The sequence below is a fragment of the Homalodisca vitripennis genome, chromosome 1, assembly GCF_021130785.1.
Source record: "Homalodisca vitripennis isolate AUS2020 chromosome 1, UT_GWSS_2.1, whole genome shotgun sequence".
Lineage (NCBI taxonomy): Eukaryota > Metazoa > Arthropoda > Insecta > Hemiptera > Cicadellidae > Homalodisca > Homalodisca vitripennis.
This window is the reverse complement of record NC_060207.1, coordinates 132,361,051-132,387,570: the sequence shown is the minus strand read 5'-3', so window position 1 is coordinate 132,387,570 and position 26,520 is coordinate 132,361,051. Positions and strand designations below refer to the sequence as shown.

Here is a 26,520-nt window from a genome sequence, read left to right as displayed (position 1 = left end):
TGTGTAAAGTTTTGTCATATGCTGTTGTTATAATAGAATAGTTTTTCTTTTTTATTTATTTTGAAGTAAAAACTTGACTTTTACAGTGTTTATATCACTTAAATTTATTAAATTAAACTGTTCAATTGCAGTCAACAATATAGATTTCATAGCAAACATCAATTATTAACCCTACAGCTGACATGAAAAGAATTTTCGTTGCCAAAGGTGTGATTTGGTAACAACGGATATTTGTCGCTAAAGTTAACATGTACAGTTATTTATATAAATTTTAGGCATTTAATTAAGTTCATAAAAATTATTTTTTTTAATATGTTCTGACAGAGTATTAAGTATAGTACCGTTAGTAGTTTATTGTTCTTACTTCAATTATCGTACAACATCGAACATCGTTCTCAAAGGACAGTTGACGTGAACATAATACGACAGCCATGTTGTTGTTTTGAAACTGTAAACAAGTGCTGTGTTTTATATTTTGAGTTACAAATCCAATAGTATTTTTGGAAAAAAATGTATTTTATAGTGTTTTAGTACTTTTATTACTGTTGTGGTTTAGCTTTCTTAGGTTACAGTTTTAGTTGTTCATTATTGGTGAAAACTTTAGAGACTGATCTTCAGACAGAGAAGTTGTTTTTTCACATTCATTCCATGCCAATTACACCCACTTCCAGCACTGGATTCAGTTTCCTCATAGTGTTGTCTCCCAGTTAAATGTCAGAACAGAAACTCATAAACACTGTAAAAAGCGTTTCACGCCAGGCAGAGTTAGATAAGAGTTTTTAACACCTTGGTTTTGAAATCTTTAATTGAGTTTGGCAATCTGTTTCTAAAATGAACACTGCCTGTTAAGGCAAATGTTCATAAACCTACTGTTCGGTGCATTTCCGAATGGTAGTTGTCTCTGCCTCTTGTCTCATATTCATGTATGTCTCATCCTCTGGTTAAGGCACATTTAGACAAACAATATAAGGTTGTTTCTAAGATGTAGAGATATGTCAAGGCCAATGATTTCCAATTTTTAAATACTTTCCGGCATGAGTCTCTTTATGTTCAAATAAACGATAATGAGAATTACTTTTTTTTGTAATTTAAAAACTCTCATAAAATGGTTGTTTGAACAGGCTGCCCTCAAGATGATTCCATATGAAAGGTAGGGATAAATTAAGCCGTAATCAGCACCCAACTCAACCAATATTTTGCCAAAGACTTTAACTCTTGAGGATAATTTGGTATAAACATAGCCAATGTGATTTTTCTATGTCAACCCTCAATCAAGGTGTAATCCAAGGAACTTTAAAGAATAGACTTCCTCCAATAATGTATCTGCGACCATAACTGTGGAATCACTTTCAATATCTATAGAGCGCATTGAAAAGTTCAGGAGATTTAATTTTTATGAGTTTATTTGAAGATTGAGGCTACTGAATTGTTGGAAACAATTGTTAAGATCAACAAAGACCTGTAATTCCAAATTTTGTTTTGAGCTTCCTCAAAAACAGAGTCGTGTTATCTACGTGCTGCACAAGCTTTCCAAGCTATAGTAATGATTCATATATATATCATTAACATATATCAGGAAAATAAATGGACTGGGTATTGATCCTTGGACAACTCCATAACTCAGTGACGTAAGTTTTGAAATTTGGACGATGAGTTCCATGGTTTAGACTAATCCATAAAAGCAGCAAAATGTGGGATTCTAATTTGACAAGCAGTGGTTTGTGGTCAATACAATCAAATGCTTTAGAAAAATCAAGAAACACACTGAATGTGTGATTATGACCTTCAATTATTTCCTCTACAGCTATATAGACAAGATTCACTATAGTGTCAATGGTTGATTTTTATCTTTCTGAAACCAAATTGGTCTATTGAAAGCTGGTTATGTTTGTTCAAAAAATGTAGCATTCTTAACAAAAACAGTTTTTTGATATTTTACTACAAAGTAGCTTTGCTCATACCAAAGGTAGATAAAACCCATTATTTTGTCCTGAGGGAAAAGGATGGTTTGTCCTTGGGCTTAGTCCTAAAAGGACCTTTGCACCTCCCTTAGTTAAATTTCAAGGCTTTTACAGAAGCCTATCAGATTTGAGGGCTCCTGATTTCTGATATCCTTGGGGCTGAAGAGATATGCTCCCAGGAATCTATTCCGAATTTTTGAGACAGCAGGACAGTTTAACCAAATATGCTCTGCTGATTCCTCCTCTTCTCCACAGAGTCTACATTTGTCAGTCTGGCTAAGGCTCACCCTCATAAGATGTTTTCTTAGGGGGCTATGTCCTGTCAACATCCCTAATATCAATCTTATATCCTCCTTACTCTGATCTAGGAGAGCTGTCCACCCTTTAGTGTAAGGAGAGATAAACATTTTGGATAGTCTTAATCCTGAGGGTCTGCTCCAGTTAATGTTCCTTATTCTCTTTTCCCAATCTTTTAAAAGAGCTTTGCTGTATAAGAAAGCTATCCCGTAGCCTGGCTCAGGCCCCACCATTATGGACTCCGCTCCTTTTTTGGCAAGGATGTCTGCTTTTTCATTTCCATGAATGCACTCACGGCCCGGCACCCAACCGAGTGTTACTCTGTTATTCGTAGCCAGCTCAGCTAGAGCATTCTTACATTCCCAGGCTGCTTTCAAGTCAAACGAACAGGTGCCTTTAATGCAGCCTGACTATCAGATAGTATCAAGTATTTTACTCCTTTTGCCCTCATTTGTATGACGAGCATGAGTCTATTGCCATGAATTCTGCTTGGAAGACTGTGGCATGTTTTCCTAGGGGCACTGCCATGTTAACTTCTGGTCTGTATATTCCGTATTCTGCCCTAGAGTTAAGGCGTGAACCATCTGTGTAAAACTTCAGGACTCCTTTTGTAGGGTAGGCCTCCTTTTTAATCCATTTCTCCCTTCCATCGATAGAGACAGTATATGGATATTCAAAGGAGTATTTTTTAACCATTGCATCTGATACATTGGTTAGCATTTCAGTCTCAGGAAATTCTTGCATTATCTTCATGTGACGATAAAACACATTAATTTGCATGAGAGTGAATTTTATTATGATTACCTCATTATGTTGCTTAAAAACGAAATTGGGTAAAAAACTCACCACTTTGTGCTTTTCTCTGTAAATATAATTTTTTTCTTTCTGGACCCAATAAAACTATATGAATTCACTTTTGTTAAAAGGGCGCAAGTAAAGTTTTTTATAATTGATTTAGATGTGGATTTATTATGGTAGATGATAAATTATTATTTTTTGTTAAAATGGTGTTTCTAAATACAACTGTAAGAGCACAATAAATAGCAAAAGTTTGTGGCTTGTATTAAAAAGGGTGTAAGTCAATTCTTGAGTTTTATTGAAACGACCTGAGTTAGCTGGAAATGATATACCAGCTGTGGTTAGAGTTGACTCCTGCCATTTAACAAAAACTAGACTTGTTCAATTGCAGTCTTTTAGTAGATTCCAATTGTGGAATTAAGTAACGATTGGTTATTTAATTTGTTGTTATTGTAAGCGTGTTATTCTATTAAATTTAGCACTTGCCTTGTGTATAATGTGTAATGACTCATTTCATACACCCATCTCACATCCATTTCAATACTTAGGCCTAATTTAATTTAGAACTTTATTAGTAATAATAATTAATGAATAATTATTTATAAATTGTCTCAAATTTTAATACAAACAATAATAAATACAAAATTAAATATATCAAAATTAATCAAAATTCACCTTATTACATATAAAACTCAAAAGTTATAAAGTGAACTAAAGTCAGTGATACAGTGTGCAGGGATGATTGTTGAAGAGTGAAGAGAGCAGATATTTAAAAGGTGAAGAGGAGAGAGGGATCTGAAAGAAGTGAAGCAAGATTATTATTATAAAGAAACTGGTTACATTTATTCAGCAGATATTTGAAAGGTGAAGAGGAGAGAGGGATCTGAAAGAAGTGAAGCAAGATTATTATTATAAAGGAACTGGTTACATTTATTCAGCAGTATTTGAAAGGTTACTTTATTAAATTCTTATTATCACTGAAGTACAAAGAAGCAGAAGACAGACATTGGGTGAGAAATTCCTTTTAAGTTTACTAGTGATTCATTGGAAGAACATAAAACCCAGGAACATTCGATTTGGCTAATAATTCAATTTTAATATAATTAAAATTTAACAACAATTATTTTTCAAAATTACAATATCTTTTATAAAATAAAATACCCAATATTTCTATTTCATTAAGCCAGCACGACCACCCTGCCCTAAAAATTAACAATTGTATTTAAAAATTTACCATTATTGTATCCTCCATCTTGTTTCAAAATTCAAACTTGTATGTCAATTAATTTATCATCATTAAATTTCACATTTATATCATACTGAGTTATTTGTTATTTCTAACTATAATCAGAATACAAATTAAGTTTAACCATTTATTTAAAGTAATAATAGTAGTAGGATATTACAAATGGAAGAGATAATTGGAAGTACGCAGAAGAGAAATGGTTGTATCGACTTTGCACAACTACTAAAATCAAAGAGGCCAGGCTAAAAGGACAAGTCTATGTGAATCATTGTAATAATCCAGTACCAGCAAAATATCCAGGAATTCACAGCAAGTTTGCAAGCAGTGTAGTGTTTCAAAAACCTCAGCCTGATTGTTTTCATGACACAATTTCCAGAAATCATTTTTTCAACATGTCCCAAGTTGAGTTAATTTATTTGTGAAAAAATGTCTGCCAGGTAAGCAAGCTTATCAAGCCAGTCAATGTCATAAAACTTTGAAGCCAGGTGAAAAGGGTGTTGTTAAAAATATACTTGTAATTCATGTCTCAGCTCAAACAATCATGTGAGAACTTTTCCACGAGAAAGCCACCTGACTTCCATATGCAAAAGCAGTGTAAAGTAAATACTACACATATCGTAACTTTAAATAATCTTGAGTTTGTTTTTACGAAGTTTACAGCTTCATTAAGTACTTCTTTTAATGAGTTTGGCAACTTTCTGGATGCTAGGTTCCGCCTGTGGATGCAGCAATGGCTTCATGCTGCATGGAGAGCAATTTCTTGCATACGCCCATGAAGGCTGACTTACCAGCCAGACAGGTATTTTCCTCCATCTGCACAAATGCCACACAACTTGGCTAAATCTATATCTTTTTCACAAAAGTAACCACAAATTACATTGAATATGTCTTCTCCTGCACTTCGTTCAGTCATTGCATAAGAAAGCAATAAATGTTCTTCAAACTCATTATTGATATTAATATTCCTAGTGGTAATAAGTAAAATCGCTAGTGAAGCAATGTCTGTGCTTTCATCAACTTGAATTGAGAAATATGGGCTTTCTTTTATTTGTTGAATTACCCTTTTGTCAATATGGTCTGACATGTCTTATATTCGTCGTGAAACTGTATTGTTTGACAACTACTGTCATAAAATCGGAAGTGATATATTCCGAACCAGTTGGTGTTCTTCTTCTTTGGGGCAGCCTACTACCATGCTTTTAAGCCTGCTTGGTAAACTGACATACTGTATATTCAAGAGATTCATCCTTACTGAAATGAGATGTTGCAAATAACTGCTACTTGCCTTCAATCCCAAACATTGCTTTATGCAAACATAATTATAGAAATTTCTTTATTCTACTACTGAGTAGCATTGCCATCATAGTAAGTGATCTTTTTAAGAGGAAAAGGCATAGTCTGCTTTAAGATTTCTAAACGTTTTTTCTGGATAGTATAAGAGGCAACTGTGTTCCAGACAATCTGATATGAAACATATTTTTAAGATGTTGACGAGATTGTATCTCATCTCGTAAGATGAAGGAATATCTTTTGGTCAAATCACAATTAATTAATACATGACACTCTGTTCAGATTTCATTGTAGTTAGTTGATTCCCTTTCGCTAATTATTTATATGCATATGTATTTTAAGCCTTCAATGTTTCTAAAAATCACAATCAAATCACTGGAGCTTTTTACTACAGTTTGTATTTTAACTAGTCTTGGTAGGTACAACTACCATATAAAAGTCATCAAAATCTGAGGTCAAGGTCCAGACCATTGGTTGATTTAACATTGAAAGACCCTCTCCTACCCATTTCCAAACTTTACTTTCACTCAATATGGTGTCTCAGTACACTTCAAAACGCTGCGATGAGTGTCAGCAGATGACATATTTCTTGTGGTCACTAAAGTTACTACTGTCCTAATTTCATAGCGTTAGTTGTAGAGGGGCTTTCGTTGAATGGGGAATAATGACAGTGTTGGCTACTTACATCCTCAAGGTGATCATCTCTTCTTGCTCAAGGGGGCTCACTCGAAACGCCCAGTACATGACCACAACACCAGATTCGCCAAAAACTTCAACCTTCCATCCCACAGATGAACACTTTTCGAGAAGAAACCATCCTACACCAGTGCGAGATACTTCAACATCTTTCCAGTCGAGCTCAAAATGTTACCTCCTCCTAAGCTGAAACCTCACCTGAAGCTTGGCTATCGCTGCAGCCCTTCTACACAGTCGGTGAATTCCTGACCTGGAGAGACTTTAGAATATAGAACTCTCCCAAACACGACTTTAAATATCATGTGATTGTAAGCTAATACTTGTAAAAAATAACGCCTGTCAGATCTTAATGATTTCGATTAAGCTTGCTCACTCTCTCTCTCTCTCTCTCTCTCCATAGGCAGAGGGTAATTCAATAATTTTAAACATGTTAATTACTCACGCTTATAGGTCATCTCCTATGGCCTATTCAATTTTCTTTGTTAATTCCACCTGTCCAGGCTAGTACTGCTCATAAAATCTTATCGCGGATTGAAATAGTACATTGAGGACAAAACAATCAAAGTAACATAAGCTGCAGTATAGTAAGCAGCCACCACATAAAATCAAATCAGGGCACCAAATTATTGATTAGAAATATCTCAAATAGTTAAACATTCTAATTATAAATAATTAAAATTAACCAATTAGCTCTTTTTAATGTATTGAATAAATAGAATAAACTGTTCCAAATAAGTTCAAACAAAGTAAAATCACGTGTATGCCTATGGTATTTAAGTAATGTGTTACTTGTGTCACAAGCTGTCAAATATGTTTATCCTGCAAAATAATAAAAAAGTAGCTGGGCCTAAATATTACAATCCTGTTTTATTTAACAAATATGCATAGATTACATAGTTTTTTATTTATCATTTAATCATTACTCTTTTATGACATAAAAACAGCTGATCTAGGCTATTTTGTAATTTGAAATACATAATGTAATTCGGTTTGACATTTAGGTTTTTATAACCATAAATATTGATGATTTGGTTGTGGAGATGGCCGTTTACTATACTATACAAAACTTTCACCTAAATTATTATAAATTGGTGTCTTAAAGGCTGCAACTTATTACAAATATAGTCATTCGACCTTTTTAATTTAGCCTTAGATTTCATACCAAGATAGCCTAACAATTTACTTTTAATCTACATTGACATTTGCTGACTAGCTCCTACTAGGGTAACATAACTTGGGATGTTTAGTCTAGGCTATTTATAGATTACATAGTCTAAATCATATGCAAAGTAACATAATTAGCCTGGTTGAAAGTTTACAATTATTAATAGATAGTTACAATTTCTTTAACCACACCTAAATTAAAATATATGGAACTCTTGGCCATCTCAATTAATGAGGTCAAGTAAGAAAACGAAAATATTGTATTGATTTGCATTATAAATTAAACTACTTGCACCTTCTTGTATAAAAGCCCGATAGCTTAATTCAATAAAAAATATTGTTTCATTTTTCTGACAACTGGAACTGCCACCTCAAATGCCAATTGTGTATCTGTCACTTTAGCAGTATCTGAACAAAACGATGATTCCAAGCAGAATCGCCTATGTGATTTAGAGTTTTATTGATGAAAAAGAAAAAGAACGTTAAACTTACCGGCCGAAAAGATATATTGTTTCTTCCAAGTAAATTTTCTACACCATAAACTTCAGAAAGCGCCATTTGATTGAGCCGATTCAATCCAGTCCAGCCAGACCCACTTTAAATTCCTCTTTACCTCTTTCTTCTTATTGCTTTTCCTACTCTCTTCTCTATCTCGACTCTGATCACTGATCAGTTGTGTCGTGTCTTTCTTCTCTCTCTTCCCTCTCTATAGCCATAGCGCTGCAGTATACTCCCTCTGGAGAGTCTGCTATCATAGAGTAAAAAGGTATACTCTCTTTTGACCTTTCTCTCGATTTTAAAGGAAACAAAGAGTAACGTTTCTAAACTACTAATAATCCATGCATCACGATAATCAAGACCGAAAGTTATTTATTGTATTTTCAAAACTTGTTGCTAGCAGTTAACAGTACCAGAAAGTTAATAATTATTTTATTTAAGAAAAACGACATGCATTTTTAATGCAGACGAATGAAACAGTTCACGTTCTTCTGTAGTATAGAATAATGTACTTTTTGCACTATACTATGTGTATTAGTATTTTAACAAACGACATTTCTGTATTTCCAATAACTGTACAATTATATATACTGTCGCTATAAAAAAAATCGTTTGTTTTGCAGTAACTACATTTATTTGGTCTTCTTGTGTTCTGGTTCTTGTGCATCAACTTTACCGGTTAACAAAATCGGAAGCCTGGTGAAAATATTACCTGTCGCCTGTTTCTCTTCTGTAAGAGTTTCAACAACATTGTGATTTGTGATTTGTGATTTGTATATAAACCAAAACCGACTTTGGGTTATGTTTGTTTATGATCTTGTACAATTTGATGTTTGATTGTGTGGTAGAATTGAATTTTTGAAATTTAACTATAAAAGAAAGTGATATTTATATTATACCATTCATTTTTTAAACGGTAGATTTAATGTAGTGCGGTATGTATCTAGTGTTGTGCGTAACTGTGTTCTGTTGAGGTTTATGCACTCACAATTGTATAAAACACTGAGTGTTTCTTGTATGAACTCTCATATAAGGTATATTTTAATCTTTAATAAACTATTATTAGTAGTAAGTCTCACCAATCTTAACTTATTAATATGCAATTAGATTTGCTGAAGGTTTGTACATTAATTGTGCCTCAATTAACCAAGATTATATAGTTTATTTATTGACCACCACCAATGATGATCTAAAACCACCTTTATTCCTAATTATCAACAATAGAATCATAGTATATTCTTACAAACAGTAAAACATGACTAAATGTTAAACTGTTTTGGTGGCCTCTTATTATACTGTAGCCAAACTTGGGTCACAGGGTACGATAAGCGGACTCGGTTTTTTATATCGAAGAATAGTCATTGATACCTAATGACTATTCTAGGATTCGCATCTCAAATCCTAGACTATCAATCGATATAAAAGTACATATAGTCCTCAATAACAATCATATGTTTTAAAGGGTACGGTCCAATAAGCGGACCCGGTTTTTTATATCGAAATTGGCAAACGATATTACTTAATCATAACCATCGGTATAATCAATCGATACTGATGAATTATTTTTAACAACTTAAATAATCTATATGAACAGCTGTAAACACTTTCAAATAATACAAGGTAATATTTTAAATTTCACGTAACATTGTGTATTAAAATGGCCGTCAATCTTAGGAAGCTTCACGAAATTGCTTTAAAAGACGATAAAATATGTTTTTTTATGGCTTCAGGATGTTGGGTTAGTACCTAAGAATCCATTATGTGATATTTGTGGAAAGGTAACAAATGTAACTGTCAGAGGAGCTAACATGGTCGTCTTCAGATGCAAAAAAAGAAGGTAATGGTGGACACAACTTTAGTAAAAACGTTTTCGTTCTGTTTCATTTAGTTAAAGTTATGAGTTTCCCTGATTTTGGTTATGTTCATTTATTATTTGTTATAATTAAATTCACATTTTAATTTAAACATATGATTGTTATTACTTTTATATCGATTGATAGTCTATGATTCGATATGTGAATATTAGGTATCGATGATTATATTCTTCGATATAAAAAACCAGGTCCGCTTATTGGACCCTACCCGTTTTAAATTAAAATATGAATTTAATATTTACTTACAGTGATCAAACAAATTATTATATATAACCAAAATTAGGAAAACTGAAGACGACCATATGTACTCCTCTCACAGTTGTTTCTTTCCCACAAATTTCACATAGGCTAATGGGATTTTGGTATTTATTTACATTAGCGTGACCATGGAAAATGGACTTTTTTCATGGGTTGGGCATTTATAGCCAAGTATTATTATCACAGGTGCATATGAACTGGGGGGAAAGTATATTATTGTATTATATTGATGCCTTTTGGACATTATTGCGTTAAGGAGCAGGGGCGTCACGTGATCTGGGATTCGACTTTTGCAAGCTCGAGTTAATTTTTTTTCTAAAAAAGCAAGCAGTGCGCAGCACTTCGCAGCGGGCAGGCATCGTTGACAGGATTAACTCTTTTAGCCCCGGCGTCCGATATATCGGACAGACGTGGTCTAGCTAAAATGCCCAACGTCCGATATACCGGACGTCTCGAGAATTTAATGTAGCTGGCTAATAATATGTCCAAATGCCATCAGTTTCGGTATAGTAGTCGGTGAAGAAACGGGCTACATGGAAAAACAATAAACCTTCCAATTGGCATCGTATTTCGTCGTCGTTGAGCGTAGTTTATTTGTCGATGTCAGCTGTCAGACGACTTCAGTTGCATTGTTGTTGTATGCTGACTTATAACCTCAATTAGTTTGCGTGATTGAAAGCGGTTGTTTTTCGTGTGACTTATTGTATTATTAGTAAAAAAACATGAGTAAACGTTGTAGAGAAAAGTTACCAGTGAGTGAAAACACTTTGATAAACACTATTATTGGTACTTTGGGATTATACCGACCACACCCAGACATGAATCGTTATTTGACATTTTGCTTCTACTGATTACTAGATTAGCGTAGAACAATATTTCGTCAATATAAAACAGGAATTGTCTTATCGCAAACCCCTCCCCATCCTCAGACAGAGGTCAAAGTCGAACGTCTAGTAGATAACGTGATTGCAGAGTCTCGCCGCCCGTTCAGCTGGTGCGTCGCTTTGTTGTACTTCCGTGTTTTACCTCTACATTTCTCCAAACACAAAAATTCAATAAAAACAAACATGATCAAACTAAAACTAAACTCTTTATTGAAAAAACACTCAAAACTTGTTTTTATTCTTGATCACACTCCGCCACCCAAAATGCGAGTGCCATGCCTTCGCGCTGATGTCAACGAAAGAAAAACATCCCTCGAGATAGTACCTATCAGTAAAATATCAAATTCTAGAGGATCTGATCAGAAATATAAATTGAATTGTAATGGAAAGGCAATTATGTACCGTGCAAATCATGTGATGCCGCGTGGCCTGTCTAGCGTGGCCTGTCGTAATCGGGATTCTCGAGAAAGATAAGATAACAGCGACAACAATAGATCCCATAATCTATTTAGTGACAGTCAATTTGGCTACCGCACTGGAAGATCAACTGTACAGGCCATAGATACTCTTGTGGAACAAATTTTATTAACTTTAGAAGGCGGTTGTGCAGCTCAGGTCACTTTATGTGATCTTAGCAAAGCCTTTGATACTGTGCAGCATGATGTATTGTTGGCAAAATTGCAATTTTATGGTTTTCATGGTGCAAACCTAGCTGTCTTGAAATCTTATCTCAAAGATCGTAAACAGTTAGTTGAGATAGGAGGAAAGAGATCCAAGATTGTTGAAATAAATATTGGAGTTCCTCAAGGGTCAGTTTTGGGGCCATTACTATTCTTAATTTTAATAAATGACTTAAGTTTCAATCTGTTAAACTTTACCACAATTTATGCTGATGATACCTCTTTCCTTAATGTACATAAAAATATGGAACAGCTTGATTTGTTGTCTGAGGGCACTTTGTTGGAGGCAACCTCTTGGTTTGAAATCAATGGCCTTCGATTAAACAAAGATAAAACTCAAAAGTTACTTGTTTCTTTGAGATCTGTAAATATAAAACATGATGTTAATAATCTAGTTACCTTGTTAGGAATAAATATTGATTCTAAACTTTCATGGAAATGTCACATTGATAGTGTTTGTAAAATATTGTCTAGAGTAATATTTTTACTTGCTAATTTAAGGAATCATGTAACTACCAGTTATGTACAAATGGCCTACTACTCATTTTTTGAGAGTATTATAAGGTATGGTTTAGTGGTATGGGGGAATGGGGTAGGCATAGAGAAGATTTTAATCCTGCAGAAAAAAGCAGTAAGAATATTAACTGGCTCTAAGCCATTAACTCATTGTAGACCACTTTTTGTAAAAACCAGTATTTTAACCATTGTAAATTTGTATATATTTGACGTTTTACTTTTAGTTAAGAAAGATTTTAACAAATACCTTTTAAGAAACATGACGCATTACCATAACACCAGAAATAGTAATAAGCTTGAATTACCAAGGTATAGGTTAACTAGAACCATGAATTACCATAAGTATCAAGGCTTAAAAATGTACAATAGTCTACCTGCTGCATGGCAAAATCTAGCAGAGAAAAAGTTTTCAGTAGTGTTACATGACTGGCTATCTAGAAATCCATTCTATAAATTAGACAAATATTATAAAGCCATAAAAGATATGATATGAAGTTGTAGCCTATTAAGTAGTAAGAAGTTGTAAAAGTTGTACAACATTTCATCTGAATATTAGTACTTGTATTATATCTAATTTCTAATCCTTGAGTATACCTAAGGATAAAAACTGAGAATGACAATATCTATTGCAATGTATGTAACATGCTGAAGGATAAATAAAATGTCTTATTAATACCGATAACAATGCCTGGAAATGCTTGTAAGTTTGTAATTAAAGAGAGTTGTTTTTTCGTTCTATCATGTTTGTTTCTATAAATTTATATTTTTGTGTTCTTCATACTAGTGTGGTCGGTATAATCCCAAAGTACCCTATTATTAGTGGTGAATGTGCTATTTTTGAAGACAATGAATTGAGTTGTTTATATAAAATGTATATTGTAAATATTATTTCTCTTACTTTTTTGAAAAATTAAACAAGTTTTAGTCTTACAAACCATTACAATTATTTTGTGTTATTTTACAATTATTGTTATTATTTCAAAAGTAAAAAAACAAGTATACATATCTGTATACTTCTACTGACGTGTATTTGGAAATATATGAAGAAGTGCTTATGCAGCAATACAATTAATGCGATATATCTCCTGCATTTATCAAGGAAAGTTCTTCAAATTTTGTGTGTGTAGTAAGAAATATGTGTACAACAAAATTGCTTCATTTTTCAGGGGCTACAATTTTTTTCTACCCTTTATGTATGTCCAAACTATAAAAAATAAAAAAAATAAAAATTTTTTTATGTATAAATACGCTAAAAAAAACAAATCATTCTGTAAAAGTACTTTTTAACTATTACATCTAAGAGTACACTTATTTGTGAACAATTTAAAACAAAAACCTAAAAATTATCTTCAAAAATAAGAAAACTATATGTATTTTCCCTCAATTCTGCACTACGGTCCATTATCGCCATGGGCTTTCTGGCAAGTCCATGGAAAAATGGCTGGGGTTAAAAGGGTTAACGTATTAGTCAGACTCGTCTTTACGAATTGCTTCCACGTGAGATACCGAACATCCAACACAAAGGTGTGCCATTACCACTACTGAACTAGGAGGTTAAGAATAGACGTGGAGGTACAACGGTAGTTCAAAATGGCGTCCCTTCTTTATTTGAGTAATACCAAACTGTCAAATATAGATAGTGTTGCCAGAGGTACGATAATTATCGTAAAGGTACGATAATTTCATTGATTTTCTGCGCCGGTAAGATACACGATGGGTAGTTATTATCGTACCATGAAAGATTTTTGACAAATTTATACAAGTAACAAACCAAAAGTGAATTATAACATAATTTATTAAACGAACATAACATACTTGGTAATTCTAAGCAATATATGGGTCAACCTCGATTTTTCTCATATTACAATATAATGTTCCAATAGTCAATTAGAAAAGGAAATGACTAGAATTTCTTGCTGGAAAGCAGTTATAGGGAGCAGGCAACCGCCAGACGGTCATATATTGCTTAGAATTACCTATTAGTGATCAGGGGCACTGATGTGATCTGGGCTTCAAATTTGGAACTACTCGAGTTAATTTTTTTTCTAAAAGAGCAAGCAGCGCGAAGCGCTGTGCAGCGGGCAGGCATCGTGCGTGATCCTTTTTTTATTAAAAATTACTGATAAATTGTTATTACATATTACAATATATAATGTAGGTAATGTATGTAAAACAATTTTAAACACATGACCGTCTGGCGGTTGCCTGCTCCCTATAACTGCTTTCCAGCAAGAAATTCTAGTCATTTCCTTTTCTAATTGACTATTGGAACATTATATTGTAATATGAGAAAAATCGAGGTTGACCCATATATTGCTTAGAATTACCACATACTTTTTCATTAAATGTGTTTGGTACGATTATTTTATATGAAATTATGATAATTTCTCGTTGTTGGTATGATAATCTGTTATCAAATCTGGCTATACTGGCTATACTGAGTTTGAGCAGACGCGGAGTTATAGGAAACTGTCAAAAACGGAGTTTTCAGAGGATTTAAAAAAAACGTAGCTCCTTTGATTTTCGTTGCCAACGATTTTTTTCTTCAATATTGTTTTCAGGAAAAAAAAAATGAACATACCTTTCCATGGTCACGTTAATGTAAATTGATACCGGGATTTTCGGTATGAGTCCAACATGTTGAAGCCAGGAAGAAGCAACGTCATGTAGTTTTATAAAATTGACTGCCATTGTTAATAATCAGAATTACTTATGTAAAATTGAAATATTATCCTACGTGTATTATTTTAGAGTGTTTACAGCCGTTGATATAGGTTATTTAAGCTAATAGTTCAAAATAATTAATCAGTATCGATTGATGGTTATGATTAAGTAATATCGTTTGCCAATTTCGATACAAAAAACCGGGTCCGCTTATCGTACCGTACCCCCAAACTTAATTATCATAGTAAAATTATTTTAGAGTGGAAACTAATTAAAGAAGAAGATTTTAGAGAAGAAAGTAGTGGGTTAGCTACAACAAGGAACGCCGAGAAGGGGGCATTTACGTCCTGTCTCCCAGCAATGAAGAATGAGTTAAGGGTTGAGGGATAGGAGAAACATTTAATATCTAGAATTGGCGGCGGATAAGCGCCATCGTGTGTACTGTTCTGCCGCTCACGTCTACCATGGTTAGTGTCGAGTATTCCCTTTATCTACAACACAAACATTAAACTTTAAGTCGCCGCTCGATCCAGCTCTCACAGCTTTTACCACTTGTATCGCGGTCGAGGCCTCGGTTGGTGTATGAACACATTCCGATTGTCATCAAATTACATAAGTTTAAACAAAAAAAAACTGGGTTATGTTTTGATATCATGGTTACATCCAAATCTCGACTGAACTGAGTGTATACCAGCAAAAAATTGCTCAAGTCTTGTGTCCCACTGTTATAATTGCTAGTCTAAACGAATGCAAGAGCTCTCGCGAGTGCTACCGAACCCAGTGTCAGACAGTTGTTTGCAAGAAATGGAGAACATTGTTGGTTATTCAAATTTCAACTGTAAACATTGCCGAGACATCACTGCCTTGTGTGAACAGATTTCGTATTGACTCTCAGAACAACCAGTGATACAACTGTGTTTCTCGTGAGTAAAATTGTTTACATTGTTCACATTATGCTACAGTAGTTGGGCAAATTCTCTCGCAACTTTACTTGCCAGGGTAAACGCAACTTAAGTTACTGCCAGTCTACAGACGGCAGACGGCCAGCCGATCGAATAAAATAGACACATCAGTTTTAGTGAGAACGGCATTTGTTGGACAGCGGCTAAAAATCCAGTCAGTTCTCCGGTCAACTATATACTGGATTGACTTCTCCGCATATGTGACGATTGTTCGAACTGTTCAAACCAAATAGTCCAACGTGCATGAGGAGCCTTATGTCTTGTTGTTTCGTAGTCCTTGACTATAATTTAACGAATACGACTATAATGTGATGATCCACAGCCGTTTATGCGTTTATTTACTTTGTAGTTGTGATGGGGCGATTCTATTCTTTCATTATTTTAAAGACTAATACAAAATATTTAAGAACGAGTTATTGATAACATTAATTGTGGTCGTTATCTGAGTGCAAATATAGAAGGTACTGTTCTTTACTGGTGTCTAGATACTTATTCCAAAGATCACGAACTAAACGTACTTCAGTAACTTCCTTAGCAGATAACATTCTGAACATTCTTCATGTATTGGCCGTCAGTAGGATATATATTGAGAGCCACGATACTTTTGCGGGACTCTAACCAGGGCTACCACCAAAATGAGAATCTGGAAAAGCGTGCATTATGCATGAATTTCTGACTCTGGGAAAAATGGGTGGATATGCGTGAATTTTTATATTGTCCCTGGAAATTTTACTGAGAATGGATTGTTTCCGATACTAACAGAAGTGCTTAAATACGCTTGAAAAATCACGATTTCACAACATTACTAATATGGAGGAATTGAATCTCGAATCCAAAAATAAGTCTTGCTAAAACATTTTTGTACCTTCCGTATGACAAAATTTAGATATATAACCAAAGTAACAGACTACTGAAAGTTAACAAATAATGTTTTAGCTTATAATTAGTATTTTTTATATTTATTTTGGCGAATCGTTGAGAGTCTGCACTGTCTGTTCGTGGATAAAATCAATTGGCATTACGCAAATTACCGATTAGTGAAACATGTTTTTGTAGTTCTTTGTGTATAAAACTATTTAGAAAATATCGTAACAGAATAACATGATTCATAAATAATGTTTGAATTGAAGTTCGTTTTTTTGTCAATGCTAGCGTGTACTGGTTCTATGCGCCGACTTTAGCTCCTCGATAGTAAACAGATAATCACTAATTTGCATCTTATCCGTACGTCGTATTTTGCGTTGTTGGTTATTTGGTTTATTTGTTGATTGTACTGAACCGACCTTGTGTACTGGCTATATCACTGTCCCGTACCAAGGGTTCGTCCACCTAGACCTCTGACCCGCTATACTGGACTGCAGTCTGCCCCATGGTAGCGCTGTGTTTATATTTATTTGTTGCCTTTGTATTTACGAATTAGATACATGTATTTTATAATCATTACAGAAAGGAAAGTTTTTAGATATACACAATGTCATGTTGACACATCGAAAGACAGAGATAAAAACTAAGGAGCTTAAAATAGTGATAGCGATAAATCATCACTGAATCGGGAAATTACCGGGAATTTCAAAAGAGGTTTTGATTGACTACCCTGACGGGTTAATTTAAATTTTTACTTTTCAACACAATTATTGGGTATAGTACGAATAGTGGATCCAGTTTTTATATCGCTTATTACAATCATCGATACTTTATATATCGAATAACAGAACTATTAATCAATATATCTAAAATATTAAATTAAAATCACATGTTTCAACTTAATAAAATGTTAATAGAAATGGTTTAAACAATTATGTAATGTCGTAAATATTAAGGAAACCATAATCAATCAAACAATAAAATAAGGACAGATGACAGGAAAATTTGCATTTAAATAATAAAGAAAACGTAATAACAAAACAAACATTTCGAAACTAAGGAAGACACAGTCAATAATCTTTTAGTGTTATTTTGTATATATAGTTTTCTAAATTTAAATCATCCTTTTTTATTTAAAGGGTGTTATTTATAGAAAAAATTGTGTTTAGAATATGAAAATGTGTGTACAGTTTATGCATATGGTTTAGTTATTGTTCAAATTAATTACTATTTAAATCATACTCTATCCAATTATTGGATAATAGGACGTCCTTATCTACTATGTGTTATAAGGTTGTACATACTTACGTGTTAAAAATATAAAAAAGTTAAAGATATCCTTAATAAGTGCTCACGTGATCTGAGCTTCAATTTGGGTACTATCTCGAAGAATGTTTTTCTTATTTCTCCAGAAGTGTGGGCCACTGATGGCCAGGGGCATTTCTGATTGGTATTTTCCCGATTCCGGACATCGGCGTCACCCTGCACTCCTGGCGAAAAAGGAAAAATATTACTCGAAATAGTACCCAAACTCAAGTTGAGACCACGTAAGCGCTTGTAAAGGTTTTTTAACTTTGGTACTACTAATAACATATTTAGATAATTTAGTCTAAACCTACTTACATCACAAATTAACCTTGCAAAGTGTAATATTTCTATTCCTGGCCACATTGCTTGCACGAAATGGCCTCAGCTACTACTAGTTACCAAGTAACCCAAAACCAAAAATATCATTATGAGAACACCAAATCATTAATGCAGAAAATTGTATGTCTGGCTGTTGCAAAGGTGTGCGAGGTCACCTAAAAGAAGTAGCTCCTCATGTTTTTGGAGGCATTGCGATATTCATAGACAAAATCTAGCTTCAAAATACCTTTCTGGTCCATTGAAAGAAGCGTTGAATCATTCTGTAATAGTTAATTTTATTAAGGACAGTGCAACAAAAATCAAGCTGTTTAAGTTGTTATGTGAAGATGTGGACAGTCTAAATGTAGGTGTGCTTTTTCATACTGAGGCAAAATCATTTTAACTGAGAAATGAGGATAAACAATTTTTTGAAGATTATCCTTTTGAGCTAGACTGAAAATTACTTTATAGTAATTAATTGGCTTCAGCATCAGCCATACCTAACTGTTATTTCTCAGAAATAAATTTAATTCAAAACTAAAACAGTGATAAAGCACTGGTGTTTATTTTTATTTACAAACACAGTACTTGTTGAGAGAGCATTATCTTTGCATGCATTAATAAAAAATAAATATAAAAATAAGTTTGAAGCTCTGGTAAGTTAGAGGGGCTGTACCTGTCATCAAGTTGAGGTTTTCAAAAGTTGAGTTCTGGCAAACAAATTCAATGATCCCACTGAGTAAACTTATAAACTTTGTCATGACAGTAATATTTAAAAAATAATAGAAACAAGTTTTTCATCATGTTTGTCCGTTGTTTTATGTGGCAATTTGTTCTGAAATTTGTGTTGTTAAATAAAAATCATATATTTCATATGATATGTTGAGGTTTTTTGTGCCATTTTACACTAAATTGATATTAAGATTAGTAGAAGTCTCTGTATGTAAATGATTGCTTAAGAGGAGATTGGCGAGAAGGTGGTACTTGTTAGGGAAAAGCCTTAGGGAAAAAGATCGGAAATCAGTGGTTTACAGTATAAAATGTAGTTGTGATAGGGAATATTTAGGAACAGATTAGAGATGTGTGATAAACCAAAGTGTAGTCACATTATGGGTTTGAGATGCCCGTCTAGAACAGGGGTCTCCAAACTTCTTTGTTCAAGGGCCAAATTGAAAAATATTTTGAGGCAGATAGGCCAAGAACTTTCACATGTTTTTTTTTTTAAGACAAAGTGGTTATGGGTATGTATACTAACTACCAAGTACTAAGAGTTCTACAATAGCTGAGACAATGTAGTACGTTTAAAGAGAACTATGAAAAAAGTAATAAAAAGAACACGTGCACATTCATCTTGTGTTTAATAATATTAATATTCTTTACAGTTGTTGATAAAACATCAGTTACATTTTCTTTCAAGCCATCCCTTTTCTTTCTTGTGTATGTGACAGATTTATGCAGTTGTTTTTGGCCAACAACGTTAGTCTGTCTTGGCTTGAACGGTGACACCCATATTAATTATATCAAAATAGATTTTAGTTGTTAATAAGAAAAATACCCTCTATAAATGGATTTCACAGAAGTCATTTGTGAAAATTTGTTGCACAGATATAAATGTATTGATCCAAAAATAGAAAAATTTCTACTTGTAAAGTGGTTAATGCCCTTGGAGCCATTACTTTCAAAATTAATACAGGTATGGATTATGAAGCCTTGCAGATTGTAGTATTTTATTTTTTTATAGAGATAGGCATGACGCTTTTTCTTGTACTCCTAGCCATGACTCTTTTTTGGGAAATAAGTGACATTGGATAAAATAGTGTTAATAGTACTTTATAACTCAGATATATTATTTATAAATACTGATATAAATATTAATCAAAAATAAAATTAACCCGATATTGCTGCCTTGCATCACCCTGTAATCCACTGGAGTTACATAACTGTTTGTACCATGTATAGCAACAAACTGGGATCTGCTAGAAATGTAGCTATTTATCCATGGAAGAACATACTCCAATTATTTCAAGTATGCTGAACAATTAACATAATCAAAAGCTTACTAAACTGTGTAATATAGTAGTAGTTTGGGCAGTACGAGTGTGCAGTGAGATGTCAGTCACTATTAGGCTAGTGATTAAGTGTACTGTGACATCTGCCTGAAACATGGCCAATTTAATTTGAGAAATATTGGTATATTTAATAAAAATGTGATCCAGACAGGTCATTGAGTATTAAGTCATTCTTGTCAGTTTGTCTGTGCATTGAACAAATCCAATCCCCATTAGAAGGTCGAGATATCTTTCTACAACCATACCTCTTTGCAATAAGTAAAAATTAAGTCATCTAATAAAATACAAATTTCATTTGGATACATCCATACTTAGATTAAGATACTTAATCTTCCAAGTTCGTTGATGAAAAATCTGAATTACACTTGAAAATTTGTTAATGTGCAAGATGTAACTGTTTTGAAAATTTTAACATTCAATCCAGGTTCGTAAATGTTCCCCAAAGTAATGCTCGTGACAGTAAGTGACAGTCATATGCTGGTATAAACTACTACTAATTTTATATTTTATTATTATATACACTATATATGTGTTACAGGATAACTAGAGAGGATTAGCAGAGGATGCTTTAGAGTCTATATAGTCCTCTTATGTGTATCTGGGATCAAAATACAGTTTTTAATCAAACTTACAATCTATAAATTAGTGCTTTTATTATTTATTTTGGACTAAACCATAGGTAAAAAATTGAAGAGAAATAGAGAAAACATAAAGTACACACTTATGCCAAATTTAGTAAAAATAGTTGTCGATTGGTTGGTCACTGTCTATGGTTACAGGCAACATACATATTACTATGTACTTACACAGTTATATAGTATACATGTACAGACGGACATTTTTATGAAATCCACCTTTCTGTCATAATAGATACCAAATCAGACATTTTCTTGGAAGTGAAGTTTAATGTTTGTGTTTGGTCCCAATACTTTCCTTCATAAGTGTAATATTTTTTGGGAAATAATTAAAAATGCTAACTAGACCTAAAATTTAAACAATTTTCATAGAAAGTACTTAGAGCACAGGATTGCACATTTAAGACCTGATCATCTTAAGTTTCAGTCCAGAATACAATACTAAATTGTAAACTGTTTTTCCTGTATATTTGGTTTCACACAGCTTTTTCAATGTGTTGAAAATAACTTATTGGTTATCTCATTTTAAAGGTACGGCTTTAACAAATTTGTGGTGAAACTAGGTGATAACACATCTCTAGATTATGTTAAATCATATCTAAATATATTCTTTTTTCTTGTGTTTAGGCCGCATCATGACCTCAATAATCAAGGTGCATGCCCTGTCAGGGGCCATGGATGAGTCTCCACCTTGCTACATATTGCAGGTAGATGAATTCCGAATATTGCTGGACTGCGGGTGGGATGAGACCTTTGACCAAGATTTTATCAAGGAGCTCAAAAAGTGAGTAGAGTGCATATTGTACGTTAGTGCTTAGGATTGAGTAATTATTTTTTTCAGCTGAAAAGCAATTCATGAAAGTTATTAAGAAATTTTAAAATCTAAAAACACAAGGCATTTTTGTCATTTATGTATTAATGTAAAATATCAATAAATAAGAAAATATAAATAAATTCATTCTTAATCATATATATATTTTCCTCATATTGAAAACCATAAACAGTCTATAATTGAACCACAATCATTGATTATCACAGTTAGGTACAATTAGATTGTCTGTTATTACATATTCTACGCTGCAAAATAAAATACTCATTCTTATTTGTTTTATTTTACAGTGTATGTAATTTACTTTTATTAATATTTTATTATATTAGTGTAATCAGTGTTCTAGTGTGTATTACTGTATGTATTAAATCTGATTAGTGGTTTCCCATCACACCACTTGTTTTAATCCGCCCAGCGTCCTTTTGTTTCCTTCCCCCCCAACCATGTTAGTCAGCCTGTGACTCACATAACCTAAATCACCAAGTGTTGACAATTAACAGTCTTTTTGTTTCTACAACCCTACAGTACTATGATTGCCTTTCAATGATAGGCTGTTTATGGTTGTTAATAGGAGCCACCAGGTAACAATGTAATTTATATTACCTTGTTATAGAAAAGGAAACCATATTCACACGATTTAATCATTATTTGAAACATTAATTTCTGTTCTATCTAAATTGTAAGTATGAGAGTGAATGATTTATTAAAACCTTTGAGAAAAAAATCTGTGTTTATTTATTGCTTCTAGATCTTTAAAATACATTAATTTCCTCTTCCTCTTCTCTAATATGCTTTGGGCTCAAGAAATAAGCCCCTAGGCACTTTTACCTGGTTTTACAAACAACAGTACAGTTCACCAAGTGCAGTTAAGCCAGTGTGACCTGGCTCAAACTCACCTCCATCAGATGTTTCCAAAGATGAAGCCATTAGCATTTCAAGTACTAGTTGTATATCCTTCCAAGCTTAGTTGTAGGAGCTACTCCATCCTTTGGCATAAGGGGAGATAAACATTTGTGATTGCCTAAGTCTAGAGGCCTTTCTCCATGTCTAGGATCTGACCCTCTTTTTCTAGGCATTATCTAGAGCTTTACTGTACCAAAATAAAAATAACTTTTAATATCAAATTACAGTTCATACAAATAAACAACAAGGCATCGTTACATCAAGTAGGCCTAACCTATGTAAATGTGTAGCCTAGGTATTAGTAATACTGTGGCTTACAATCAAAAAAATTTCATAAAATGAAATAAAAAGCCTTAAATCTTGAGAATAAGAACTGAAACTGAACATTAAAAACACAATTAATAAACAAGGCATTCAATAATTAAAAGTTCAAGAGAGCAGGTAAAGAAATCTAGTCTTAATATCTCATTTGAACAATTAAAGGTAAAATTTAAAATTAAAATAAAGGTAGAGTTTCTATTTTAATAACACGGAAGGTCAGCGTGGGTAAAATAGGCCTAAATTATTATTTAAAATATTACATCTACTGTTGTTTAAAACATTCCTGTACTTTATAACAATTTTGTTTTCCTAGCCAGCTATGTATCACAGATCTAAAAGTTCTTACATCTACATGACTTAAGATACAAGTAACTTATTAAACATTTTAATTGCTAAAGTTGACAAATTGGGCCTTACTCAAAGTATATTGAGGTTGGTCAATTTTATGGATATTTCTTATCAAATAAGCATAAACAGAACTTCTTAACTGATAATTGTGAATGTCTTGTGTTACTATAATTAGGTTAAAAAAATAAACTGATTGAAAATTGTGAGTATCCCTTCACTAGTAAATGAGGTCTATAATGAGCTAAAAAAATTTAACTTGTTATAATTCTAATTGCCTTTTTCTGTAACAATAAGTCCCTATTGACATCTTGGCCAATTCTCCACAAAGTTATACCAAATGCTATGGAAGAAAGCAAAGTAGGCTAATTTAAGTTGAGATTTGTTAACAAACTTTTTTAAGTGACTCAATACTAAGATTACTCTTGACAGCCTACTAAACACTTACTTGAGAGCCTCATGACAGCTTATAATCCAAAGCGATACTCAATAATTACAAATTAAACTACTAGTCAAGACTACTGCTAGGAATGGGTTGAGAACTAAATAAAATATTTGGAGTATTACTTTCATTCTGCAGAAGACCACTTATCTAGGAACTACTTTTTTCTAGACTGTGAAATATTCTAAAAATAGAAGGTTGTTTGAGCTAAAAAAGTTAAATTGTCAGCAAGAACAACTCAGTAATATTAATTGGCAAATCATTAATCATAACCAAAAACAAAAACAGACCCATGACCAATATCTGTGGGATCTCACTTTCTGTTGACTCCGTCTCAGAAAGAATGTTATCAACACAAACCCTTCGAATACGGTTTTCCAAATAACATCTGAAAAACTGAAGCTCAACCCCTTTTACACCATAATATTGCATGATATGGTAGTTGAAGACTATTTAACAACCCAGCTCTTACCCTATTAAGAGACCTTATTATTATATTATAGATTATTATTATTATTTTGCCCCTGTTTGCTAGTTCCGTTGGAGCGTTTCTACATTTTCATACTACCTTTAAATCAAAACAGTAGACATTACCATTTCCTCCTTAGATCAATTTGAAGTGAACTTCTATTCTACATATTATTGGTGTGTAATAGGAGCCTTCAAAAACTGAGAACTGAACAAAACCAAAATTAAAAATCTGTAGAATGTTTTCAGCAAAACAATTTAGAGCTAAATATACACTAAACAAGTACTCAAATTCAAGCAATGAAGTAATATTATTGTTTATAAAATACAGTGAATAGAAGCATTTGAGATGATGATGATAGCTGACCTCACAGAAAATTGTGTGTACTAATCAACTGTTACCATATAGAAACCGTAGCTCATTTAAAATTTATCAATACTATCATCCACTCGATATTATACTGGTAATTGTGGTGAGTAGTCTCTTAAATTAATAAGGTTATTTTGAGGAATATTGCTATTTTTATTGACAGCATTAGTGAAGCCTGTCAATCAGGAGGGTGGAAAAAAGTTTTGTTTGTGTATGTCTGTCTGTCCGCACAATCTCTCAAGAACAAACTGACTATAGTACAATACATATCATTACAAACCTGGTAATTTGGCTTACATTAATAATGTAAAGAGATATCAGTACTTGTGTTACAGCAAAACATTAACCATACTCATGCGAAGTTCAAACAATATATCTAAGGCTTAAAAACATTATCCAACAGTTTATTTGACATAACTCAAACTTGCAATGGTACGTCTCTTGCTACAGCAGACTTAAAATTTTTCATGAAACTTCATTTCTGTACAAGCAACATCAAGTTTAATGGAGGTGTATGTAACTGCATGGGATTTGACTGAGCGTTAGCAAACATTTTACATTGGACTTATGTGTAACCATAATTGCAATGAGAAAATTTCAGAATAAACAGATTTCTAAATAAAATGAGTACAATCATTTGACTTTTAACCTGTCATAATCTATATACGAGGGGGTACCCAAAAAAAACCGGAATTATTTTATAAAAATTATATATTATCAAATTTTTTACAATACGACCTTATCTCCTTCAAAATAATCTCCATTACAACTAATACACTTGTCCCAACGGTATTTCCATTGATCAAAACATTTTTTGTAGTCATCTTTAGAAATGGCTGCAAGCTCGAGCTTCGTTTTTTTCTTAACCTCTTCAACGCTGTCAAATCGTTGACCTTTCAAGCCTCTTTTCATGTGTGGAAATAAAAAAAAGTCGCATGGAGCGAGGTCAGGCGAGTAAGGTGCGTGGGGCAGCGGAACCATGCCGTTTTTGGCTAAAAACTGCCTAACTGAGATGGCTGTGTGTGCCGGTGCGTTGTCGTGGTGGAAGAACCAGTCTGCCACAAATCGGGCGTTTTCTGGTGAACACTGTTGCGCAATCTTCTTAAAATCTCCAAATAAAATGTTTGGTTGACAGTCTGACCTGGAGGAACAAACTCAGAATGAACAATGCCTTTAGCATCAAAAAAGCAAATCAACATGGTTTTGATGTTTGATTTGACTTGCCGACATTTTTATGGACGAGGTGAAGATGGCGACTTCCATTGGCTTGACTGTTGCTTCGTTTCTGGGTCATAACCATAGCACCATGACTCATCACCAGTAATTACCTTTTCCAGAAAATCGGGATCTTTTTCGAGATGTTCTTTCAGAAGGCGGCAAGTTTCAACTCGATGTGCCTTTTGATGGTCAGTCAGAAGTCAAGGAACAAATTTGGCAGCAACCCTTTTCAGTCCTAAATCTCCTGTTAAAATTCGCTGAACCGAGCTCCAAGTTAACCCACTACTCTCTGATAGTTCCTCAATTGTCTGTCGTCGGTCGGTGAGCACAAGTTCACGAATTTTCTCAACATTTTCGTCCGTTCGAGAGGTTGATAAACGTCCAGAACGAGGTTTGTCTTCAATCGACATGTCGCCATTTTTAAATCGAGCGAACCACTCGTAGACCTAAGTTTTCCCCATAGCATAATCTTTGTAAGCAACATTAAAATAGTTTCTGCAGCATCTTTACCAAGTAAAAAACAAAATTTCACAGCTGCACGTTGTTCACTTAAACTTGCCATGACAAAAAACGAAACAAGAACAAAACAGGGTTAGCGAAAACAGTCACTACGAACGAACAGAATGCACTAGGACAACGGAA

At 33.4% G+C, this 26,520-nt stretch overlaps 2 protein-coding genes across 3 annotated transcripts in view; one reads left to right on the top strand and one right to left on the bottom strand.

Annotated features, from left to right (window-relative positions):
• LOC124371379 (meiosis-specific coiled-coil domain-containing protein MEIOC-like) overlaps positions 1-8,125 on the bottom strand; it is a 44,108-nt gene extending 35,983 nt beyond the window's left edge. The window contains exon 1 of one of the 2 annotated variants that reach the window (XM_046829716.1): positions 7,945-8,125. In XM_046829716.1, coding sequence (XP_046685672.1) covers positions 7,945-8,010 — 66 coding nt within the window. In that variant the 5' untranslated portion in view covers positions 8,011-8,125. The remainder of the gene's footprint in view (positions 1-7,944) is intronic. The other variant, XM_046829712.1, reaches the window with a different exon arrangement.
• Positions 8,126-8,653: 528 nt separating this feature from the next.
• The window catches only part of LOC124371370 (probable cleavage and polyadenylation specificity factor subunit 2), a 75,355-nt gene continuing 57,488 nt past the window's right edge, over positions 8,654-26,520 (top strand). The window contains exons 1-2 of the mRNA XM_046829703.1: positions 8,654-8,984; positions 21,610-21,766. Coding sequence (XP_046685659.1) covers positions 21,618-21,766 — 149 coding nt within the window. The 5' untranslated portion in view covers positions 8,654-8,984; positions 21,610-21,617. The remainder of the gene's footprint in view (positions 8,985-21,609; positions 21,767-26,520) is intronic.